The sequence below is a fragment of the Amphiura filiformis genome, chromosome 4 (assembly GCF_039555335.1).
Source record: "Amphiura filiformis chromosome 4, Afil_fr2py, whole genome shotgun sequence".
Taxonomy (NCBI): domain Eukaryota; kingdom Metazoa; phylum Echinodermata; class Ophiuroidea; order Amphilepidida; family Amphiuridae; genus Amphiura; species Amphiura filiformis.
The window spans coordinates 74,001,815-74,012,469 of record NC_092631.1 but is presented as its reverse complement, the minus strand read 5'-3'; the positions used below and the strand labels follow the sequence as shown (position 1 = coordinate 74,012,469).

Genomic DNA, 10,655 nt, shown 5'->3' with positions numbered 1-10,655 from the left:
TACACACTGACTTCTGCAATACTGTTCGTAACTACAACAAACAGGGCCAGCCTTGGCTGTGGAAAATCTCACCAAATAAGACATCTTTTCTTCAGCTAAGATTAAATTTTTTGTCGCTGAAACGTGCCTGTAGATTTCTTGTTGTCGAATTTCACAATGGAGGAACAGCAGGAGGGGAAGAAAGAAGAAAAAGAGACCGACTACAGGAGGCTCCAGAGTTACCCACTTATCAGAGCAAGTGTCAAATTGAAATTTTATTTTTAAAATATGCCTTTTAATTTTTAGTCTTTTATCTTGCAAATAGGCCTACAGGCTAAACTCATTAAGTTTTGGTACATTTACATGTTTATCAGTTTGTGCAATGGTCATGATGGTATAAAACGCGAAGGGGTTATTAATCTACATGATATTTGATTAATATGTTGACATACTGGCACTACTGCACTAAAAATCGGTAAGCTTAAATTAAAAAATGTGTGTGTGTGGGGGGGGGGTTCTGCCTCATGACCATGTCTTCTTGATTGGATAAGCAATTTCTTAACCAAGCGACATCAGAGAGTGGTGATAGACGGTCAGTCTTCAGCGTGGGCTCCGGTCACTTCACGCGTCCCACAGGGAACCGTCCTGGGACAAGCGGCTAGGGGACGCAGGGGTAACCTTGTCAATCAAATACTTCATCTGTTGTGTTCAATACTTAATCCGATAAGTGATCGATGTATATCGATAAAAGTAGGATCAAGATCATGGAATTAATTTAAGCTACGGCGGCGCACTTTAATACTTTACGAGGTGATTCAGCCAGATACCTGGATTCAGCACTCAACAACAAGTTGTCATGACTTAATTTATTCTTTATGATTACGATTTAAAAAAAAACACCTAATAATAAAAATATAAACAAAATAATGATAATATTTATTTTTAATATAAGAATATAAGATTTTTTTTATTCACGAAATTAAAACATTTTTTTTATCATTTATCATATACCGTATATGAATTCGTAACGTTATAGGCCTACATTATAAATATCCGCACGAACGGAACAGCATGACTATAGCGTGTCATAAAATGTAGGCCTAACTTGAATACAAATACCAATTCAATTTAGCAGAAAAATGTTATATTAAGATGCGCTTTGTGTTTTTTGTTTGGTTAAAACTAAGCACTTTAATAATTCTCAAATTGTTAATACAAATAGGAATGCGTCTTTTGAGTATAGGCCTAATACATATTTATTAGTATTTCAGTTTTGCAATTATTATTTTTGTTATTATATATTGTGTTATTCAATTTTGAATTATGTTCAATTATCCCAGCAAACACAACAGTTTTCGACATCATTAGCAAAAGGTTAGAAAAGGTTGCCAGAAAATGTTTAAATGTCGGGTTATATAAAGGGTACGGTATATAAAGGGAATAAAACTTTCTCATAACATTCAAAAACATTTTTTGATAACTTACTGCAAATATTCTCAAACATATCATTATTTAAGTGGTGACAAAATATTTGGCAAAAAATGTTTGCAGAAAATATTTTTCAATAACATTTTGAAAACATTTAACAAATATTTTTGTAGTGTGTTTCCATACAAAACGTTTTAAAATGTTTTCATGACCTTTCATAACCCGACATTTAATGTTATTAAAACGTTTTTACCAAAACCAAAACCCAAAAATGATTTGTGTTTGCCGGGATGGCCTTTCAGACCTTCACATTAAAATATAGATTACTTGGTAGCTTTATAATGATTTAATATAGGGCCTAAAAGTTATTATTATTATCATTATTTATAACATTGTGATGATTTTTCATTATTATTATAAATTTTTATTTCATTTCAAATTGTAATATTTTACAATTATTTAACTTTTATTCCATGCAGATTTAAATGCGCGCACGTTAAACTGGGTAAATTTCGCACAGTGGTCCTCTGGGCATAATTGCCTATCAATTGGATTGATCATGGATATAAACGTATTGGTGATGTCACAAGCTTAACTTTGGTGGACAATAGAACAACCATTGATTGACAAGGTTACCCCTGCGTCCCCTAGCCGCTTGTGTCCTGGGCCACTGTTATTCTTGGCTTTTATAAATGACCTTCCATCTGGTATATCATCCAAGATTCGCTTGTTCGCAGACGACTGTCTGATTTATAGATCCATATCATCCGTCAGTGACTCGCAAGCTCTCCAAGATCTTTCTACACTCCATCACTGGTCGTCCAAATGGCAGATGCAATTCAATACAGATTTGTTACACCATGAGAATCATCACCCTGCGTCGGAATGTCATCGAAACTAGGCCTGGCATTTTCGGTAATTTTGTACCGGTACCAGCGCATTTTTCAGGCGGGTAACCCGGTACCAAATTGCAAAAAAAAAAAAAAAAAAAAATTGCTAGTATCATTCATGGTTGACCTAAAAAAAAAAAAAAAAAAATGTCAAGATATTTTGTATTTTTAATATGAAAATTGATACTTTGTATTCATGTCATACTCTATTAATGATTTCAAAATGCATTCAAATTCAATGCATTTTGAAATCATTAATATTTATTTTTTAGGTCAACCACGAATGATCCTAGCATTTAGGTCTAGGTCCAGGGACACTACAATACCGGTAACCGAAAAAGAAAAAAAAATTTAAAAAAAAAAAAAATTAAATTTCGGGTACCCGGGCAGGGTATTTCCTACCCGGGTAATGTAATCTGCGGCGCGTACCCTTTCCCCCGCCCGAAAATGGCAGCCTTAATCGAAACCAATTACCATCTTGGAGGAAGTGTTCTATCCGTAGTATCTGAGTATCCGTACCTGGGCTGGACAATGACAAACACCCTCTCCTGGCAGAAGCACATTAACAACATCACCACTCGTGCCAATAGAATGCTCGGCCTCATTCAGAGGAATCTCAGAGCCAGTCCTCAAAAGCTGAAACAACAGGCGTATTCACCTTAGTCCGACCACACCTGGAATACTGCTGCACCGTGTGGAGCCCTCATACCAAGAAACTCATCACTAGGTTGAAAACATACAACGTCGCGCTGCCAGATTTGTCCTCAGTAATTACCATCAAAGAGAGAGTGTGACTGCCATGATCTCGGGAACTGGAATGGACATCTCTTGAGAAGCGAAGACAGGCAGCCAGTTTGCAAATGATGTACAAGATCCACAATCAACTCATCGCCATCAATCCCAACAACTACTTAACAGCGATGCAGCCTAGTGCCACCCGGTCATTCCATCCAAGCAAGTACCAGATTATTCCAGCAAGGGTACAAGTCTACCAATACTCATTCTTCCCAAGGACTGTCGCCTGGTGGAATACCCTCCCTGATAACATCTTGACCTCGCCTTCACCAGAGGTCTTCAAGGGAGCGGTTGCAAGTCACATCTAAGCCTTGGCGCCTTTTTTACTCGCACCTGCACCTTTGGTTTCCGCACATGTGCCTACACCAGTCATCGGCATCAAATCCAGACTTTTGGACTCTGCTGATTATCACGTAGAAGTAGAAGTGTCCATGACTTAGAATTGTTGTGTCTGCCTGTATTAACCTTTAAAATGAGCTTACATGAGCATAAACACAACTTTATTACACTTACGTTGCGTTATAATAATATATAAGGGGCCTATGTTGATATGACAATCATGCTGATTCATTGGCTGTTCATATACGCACTATATTATATTTCAGCATGCGTGATCCATGGATTGGTCGATATGCGGGCATAAATAACGTTTATGCCTGGCTTTCCGGCCATAACCAGGGTTCGCGTTTTAATGCGTCATTGCGTCCTGGACGCAAAATTTTGAAAATGGGTAAATATGAACGCACTGAATTTCTAAATCCAAGGAGGTTAAGGGGTCCAAAAAATCTCAACTGGACGCATCCAAATCCCAGCCGAATTTACTGTGTAGAAATAAAAAATCCTCCCATTTAACAATGTTAACTGTTTATCTACATAAATGTGTCATTAATTTTCAAAATCGGCCACAAAAAGTCGTTGTTTTTAGGAATATCCAAGGCTGGGCGCCGTCAATTTTCAGTTCATATCGTCGCCGGTCATTATTTTAGCCTTCCAAAACTTTCAGAAAGTCCGACATTCTAGGCCCCAAATTGCATGCACATCATTTTCCAAGCAACTGAACCCCTAAAATGGTGAATTATGGACTAATTTACTTCAATAATTGATGTATCACACAGTAATACTGATTTGTGAAGTAGAATTTACAGTAACTTTAGCCGTTTATGGCCGTATCGCGAACTTTATGAGATCGAGTCCACCATCTTGGTTTTAAGATAAACAGAAATATACTGCCTATAGAGGGCAGTATATTATTGACCAGCCTCAGCAGGCGGTAGACATGGAATATATAGATAATATAAAATGAAATAAAATAATTAAATTAAATTAGATTAAATTGGATTAAATTAGATTAAATTAGATTAAATTAGATTAAATTAGATTAAATTAGATTAGATTAGATTAAATTAAGTTAAATTAAATTAAATTAAATTAAATTAAATTAAATTAACTTTTTGGTATTTTCAATTTTTTTTTTTTTTTTTTAAAGATTTTGGCATTTTGGACCCTTTGTTTTTAGGTTTGGACGCCCTATTTTCAGACTAAAGGTGGGGTTAAGGGGTCCAAATAGCTTCCACTGGACCCCCTGTTTTTCCCAGGCACCGCTAACCCTGGCCATAACCAAACCGCGCTAGAACCGATCAACGCTCGCGAGTAGGTAGGATATGCTCACGAGCTTTTTACGCGAAGCGTGAATGATGTACCGTACGCAATGTTTGTGCGCATTCCAAACACGGTGGACTGAGCAAGTAAACGTTTTCTTACAATTAGCGATGGAAAAACTTTAAAGAAGGATAGGGAATGACAGTATTTTTTAGTTGTGGAGGAAAATAACAGCACACAGAATGTTGCATACTTGTATGAATGGGGTTCATTCATATCGTTATAGTCATGAATGAACCCCCTAATCAATGGTAAATATGATCACATTTTTAACATGTGAGAGCGAGCTAAAGCTTCTTGTGCACCAAGATCCTGTCTTAACTGTGTAATCCAACAATAGGAATAGGCCGGCAGGTTAAAGGTTTACCCATGCATGTCAAAATGCAAATCAAATACCCCGCTCTTTCAATTGTGCGCAGGCAAGTGTACAATGATACCTGAACGGGTTGCTTTAGGCCAGGCCTTCTCAACTGGCGGCGCGCGCGCCACTTGTGGCGCTTGGAGTCAATCGAAGTGGCGCATGAAGTGGCGCACAGTAATTTTAATAATTTTTTCACTTAAATCTTGAACAAAAAAGAGGTGAAAATACCCAATCTGGGCCTTTAAAAAACCTTAAAATCCATGAGCTTCCGGGGGCGCTGGCCCCTGGACCCCGATAAAGCACCACTGCACCTTAACCGCTATGCATACGCGCTACCTCGCAGAGTCCTCCCTTGATATATGTTGGCACTTCATGATCACTAAAATTTTCCAGTTGGCACTTCAAATAAACTAGTTGAGAAGGCCTGCTTTAGGCCAATAAGCTGATACCATGCATTGGATTTTGCGTGGTCAATTCGTAATTTGTCATTTTTGAAATTGCACGAATTTCCAAACAACGGCTGCTCTGCTCACGATGATTAAACTTTTGATATCAAATTTGGTATCAACCTTTGAAGGAAAGTGTATAGAAAATTATTATATCAATTATTTTGCCATACACTTATCAGACTCTGATTAAATGGGGATGGAACTAGTGGAGACTTTTTATATTTGCTGTGTTATCAAGTAGTGAAAGCCACATTTCATGAAACATTAGCGCATTTTTGTAAAATGGCAGAAGTTTGTGCTCAAAAATTTGGCCATAAAATACATGTATACGGTATAAATGGGACATTCAGGCGAGCATACTTTTCCTCATAACATTAGGCCTACCAATTGTAGGCCTACAATACTACACACATGATTGACCCCTCATTTTTTAAGTTAAATGATTCTCTTTTTAATGAAAGCAATTTTAGATGAATTTATTAAAATTGAAAATTTTATGAACATGCCGATCAGTAATCCAACAAGACAGTTCAAGATTGGTCATTCATAACCTCCGTGTATCACACCATGTGCATCCCAATCGAATTGCTCATTTTTGTGATACACGCACCATCTCATACCGGCTCGGAGGTTATTCCATAAAACATCATTAATATAGACAATATAATTATGTGATCCAATCATTTTTATTCATTTGCCAAAACACAAACGCTGAACGCGGTTACTAATATTCAACAGTGGACCTCCACGCCGTCAGCATAAATATTAGTAACCTCCACACGCATCGTGTTGTGTCACTTGTGTGTTGAACGAATTATGAGAGCACTGGTCGCCGTATTGCGCGCTACCATATTTGCACAGATTGTGATTCACACTTCTGTTTTGGTCGTCGTGTTTTAGTCTGATCGATTTTTGGGCAGGCAAAACGTAAAAATTGTTTATTTTTGAGGAAAATTGTGTGTTAGTTTGTAAATGAAGAGATCTATTATGAAAGTGAAGGTTATGAATGAGGTTTATAACTTTGCATCGGTAATATGTCAGGCATTGTTAAAAATCTAAACATTTTGCTTTGGACCTCAGAATATCCTCGGCTGCACCCCCCCAGGATATTCCTTAGTTCCAAATGCAAAATGTTTAGATTTTACACAAAGCCCTCCAACTATATGCACAGTTACTAACCTCTAATCAATGTGATTGTGTGATTACCCAATATCACCATTAAATAAATGCTCAATGCTATTTTTTTCACAGCAGCATTCAGATATGAATGAAGAAATGAGAACAGAAACCATGGAGTTGTGTGTTACAGCTTGTGAGAAATTTGCTAACAACAATGAGGTAAGTTATTTGGTCTACCTGTATTCTAGCCTGGGCCACTTATCAGGCGGAAGGGTGCTTAAGATTTGACACTATTTTCAAAATGTTGCGATTTAGTAGTTCACAGCATCTTGCAAATGATAGTTGGCAAAAATCACATCGCTCATTTCATAGTGAGTGTGTAGAAGAATTCAAATATCACAGATATACTTTTGTAGGTCCTGTGGTTCTTGAGTTATGTTGTAGGAGGGCTGAAACACCTGTAACACCTACATAAACATACATAACTCATTTTAAACAACGATAAATCAAGCAACGTTTGAAAGTATATGGTTTGTAGAATGAACTTTTGCAAAACATCAAAGTGTTATTTTAATCAATCAATATTTTTTGGCTGCTTCGACCAACAGTACCTTGTCTAGCCTTAATGTGGTAGATTCTTAAACACTTGTACTTGTAGTCTTGATTCAAGCCTGTATCCACCCGGGGCCACATACTGTATGTTATATGTGTAAGTAGCAGCCGACGACAGTGATAGAATCTGTACTGATGGGGGTGCTCAAATACAATCTCTGAGATTCCAGATTTTATGTAGACTACCAAATATGTGTACATCCATATCAAAGGATGCATGTCGGCTGCTACATGTGTTCATTTCACATAATAGCTAGGAATAAATACCAGACTCATCTGAAGTGGAGGTCACTTTAAATCATCCCTTAGTCACATGGTTTAGGAGTAACCATGTGACTTGGGGATGATTTGAAATGACCTCCACTTGAGATGAGTCTGGTATTTATTCCTAGCTATTATGTGAAATGAGACACTTGTAGCAGCTGACAAGTGCATCCTTTTGATATGGATGTACACATATAGGAAATAATGAGATGTCGCTGAATATTCATGACTTTAGCCATCCAATCATGTACCGAGATCTGGTTTGTCATTTATTGTTTGACCACAAAGGTAAACAATCACGCACATGCACATAAATGTGTAGCACAGCTTTTTCGAAAAACAACAACTTTTTTGACCGCAAGATTGACAGCATATGGGCGGTCTAATCATCGTACAACCACCAATGCAAACAGCGTATTCCGTCAGTGCATTGGGTCATTTACATACAAACATTAATGAGCTAAACAGGTTGTACAAGATGGTCTGCTTCGCCGACCAGATCGCGGTTTGTACCGTCATGTAGTGAAGATAAAACTGACAGTGCCAATAGCTGTGAGTGCTCGCTGCGAAATATAAATGATCAGTGTAGAGATTTCATTTATTTTGTTGGCTGTACAAAGCGGCCTGGCCTGAAGAAATTCACTGGCCATAGTATAAGAGCCTGTCTTGAACAAGACTAAAACACTTGAGAAAATTCCTGCAATTTTATTGGTTCTAAGCCGTGTTATATGACACATAACACAAGTCAGTGCGTCGATGTGATATGCATTGTGCTATTTGAGCCAATTGGAGGCGCATTAGCAACAACAGGTCTGGTTGATTCTAATCCTTAAGTAATTCCTTGTAAAATGTTGATTTAATTTGATCAAAGTATACCTATGATTAATATTTTTATCTGAAGTGAAGTGTTTAAGAATGAGAATAAAGGTATTGGTTTTTAGCCGCTGTCATGGATCTATCATCTCATATAACATGTGACACCATTATTTTTGGTGTAAAACTAAAATAGCAGTACAAAGTCTATGACATAGCGGTGATTTTAGTGGCATTGTGATCCACTGCATAGTCATAACCCTTTCTGTGCCGAAAAAACACAAAAAAACGGTGAAAGACCTGTTTGCAATTCCCGGTTTCAATTCATGAAGTCAAATGTCGCTCTCTATTTCTCTCTCTCACTTACAGAATGCAGCTAAGATGATCAAAGAAACCATGGACAAGAAGTTTGGGTCCTCATGGCATGCCATTGTGGGAGAAGGCTACGGATTTGAATTAACGCATGAGGTTAAAGCTCTGCTCTACATGTTCTTTGGTGGGAATCTTGCAATTACAGTGTGGAAATGTTCATAACAATTCAGTGTTAATTATATATGTATTGTGTTGTTTCTTTCTCATATAAGTCCGGTTTGAGACCCTGCCATGCAAATATAATTTGTGTAGCCATTTCAAAAGAATGCAAAAGTTGGCAGAATATGTATATAGGTTTCGATTTCTCTATGCTTCATCTCAAAATCAGTCTATATCAGAACAAATTTTGAGGTTTATTACATAGCACTTGTATAAATCTAACAACCAACCAACATGTGTACTGGGATATGTATCTCTATAAAAGTAGGAAGTGTATGATTGTTATACAAGCTTACAAAGTTTTGGCTGGCAATAAAGTTCTGTGGATCCTTGGAGGCACCAATTTTGTGCATCCTTTGAAATAGCTTAAACCATATTCTGGGCATATAAAAGCTGTATCAAAATGATTGGTACCCATCAGTTTTCATTGATAATGGATGAGTCTGACACATCATAAGTCAACAAAAGATCCAAATAATTTGTATATGAAAACTATACATGTATAACGACTAGGGTTATAATTATTTGTGAGATTTTAGTGACCCAAACATGTACAGTGCACAACAGTATTTGCAAGGTTGGATTTCAAACCAAAGTGGTAGATACCAGATTGCGGTACTACTTCTATCACATGTTTGTGTTTGCATTATTATCATTATGATATGAGGTGGTTCACTGACATGCACCTTATAAATGTAGAGATTATCAAATGGTTGGAGTTTTTATTTTTAAAGATTTAATTATTTCAGATATTATTGGTATAGGTACTGAATTAGGTGCAGTCATATCAGCATGTTGTAAAGTTTCAAGTCGTGTTACTCATGTAGACATAATATTGTGAAATACTTTTTGCTATTTGTGACATGATCAAGGGGAATGAGTCACATGTCGGCAATTTTCAATTAAAACTTTTTTCATCATTTTCTGGCAGTTTGCAATGCTACATTTTGATGCAAACCCCATCAAAATCGGACATCTGGTTAACGAGTTACAAGCAATTTATCAATGGCTGAAAACAACATAAAAGAAAAGAATTTGAACACTGTTTTTGCCAATATCTCAAAAACAATATTAGCGACATCTGACTCATTCCCCTTGATCATGTCACATTTAATTTATTGTAACCATGACTAAAGGTTTAACACTTAAAAATCCTTCCGAGTTTATTGTTGAGTGTGAGTAGGGAACAGGAGAGTGATATTGTCATAATAACTGGTTGCTTTTTTGTGTACATGCTTTGGTGAGTAAATGGCTAACACATACTGGTGTGTTGTAGTACCGTATTCATTCCAATAAGCGCCCATGCCCCAATAAGCGCCCACCCAGGGTATATTCAATTTGCTAAAGGGTACCATTAATGTTGAAGTGACAGATGTTGATATAGTGAAATAGCTGGAGGACTACACATCCAGTGTAAACTTGCAATACAGTTTCTACATCAGAAAAGCCACTAGAACGCCTCAGGACCCTTTTATAACATACATAAATTCATCTCTAATAATCGCCTCACAAAAAAATTAGGTAAACCAGGTAAAAAATAAGCGCCACCCAAAATGACTTTGTTAAGCTGCCTGGGCGCTTATTGGAATGAATACTGTACATGCAAATCAAATTCTGGACTGCATTCTTTGCCCATTTTTAGCATTGGCAGTCATGATGTTGAGTACATTGACAATCTCTGAAGGATTTTGGAAGTGAGTACATGTATAACTCATACTCTCTTAGACAGGATTAGATTTTGGCACATGGAGTCAT

At 37.0% G+C, this 10,655-nt stretch overlaps 1 protein-coding gene across 2 annotated transcripts; it reads left to right on the top strand.

Annotated features, from left to right (window-relative positions):
- LOC140151406 (dynein axonemal light chain 4-like) lies at window positions 1-10,420 on the top strand. Of its 2 annotated transcripts, none has more exons than XM_072173734.1 (3): window positions 1-234; window positions 6,813-6,899; window positions 8,739-10,420. In XM_072173734.1, exons 1-3 carry the CDS (start codon window positions 157-159, stop codon window positions 8,901-8,903), a joined length of 330 nt encoding a protein of 109 aa, XP_072029835.1. In that variant the 5' UTR covers window positions 1-156; the 3' UTR covers window positions 8,904-10,420. The 2 variants fall into 2 exon arrangements, with proteins under 2 accessions (XP_072029835.1, XP_072029836.1); XM_072173735.1 differs by having other exon boundaries at window positions 6,816-6,899; window positions 8,739-10,419.
- The last annotated feature ends 235 nt before the right edge of the window (window positions 10,421-10,655 follow it).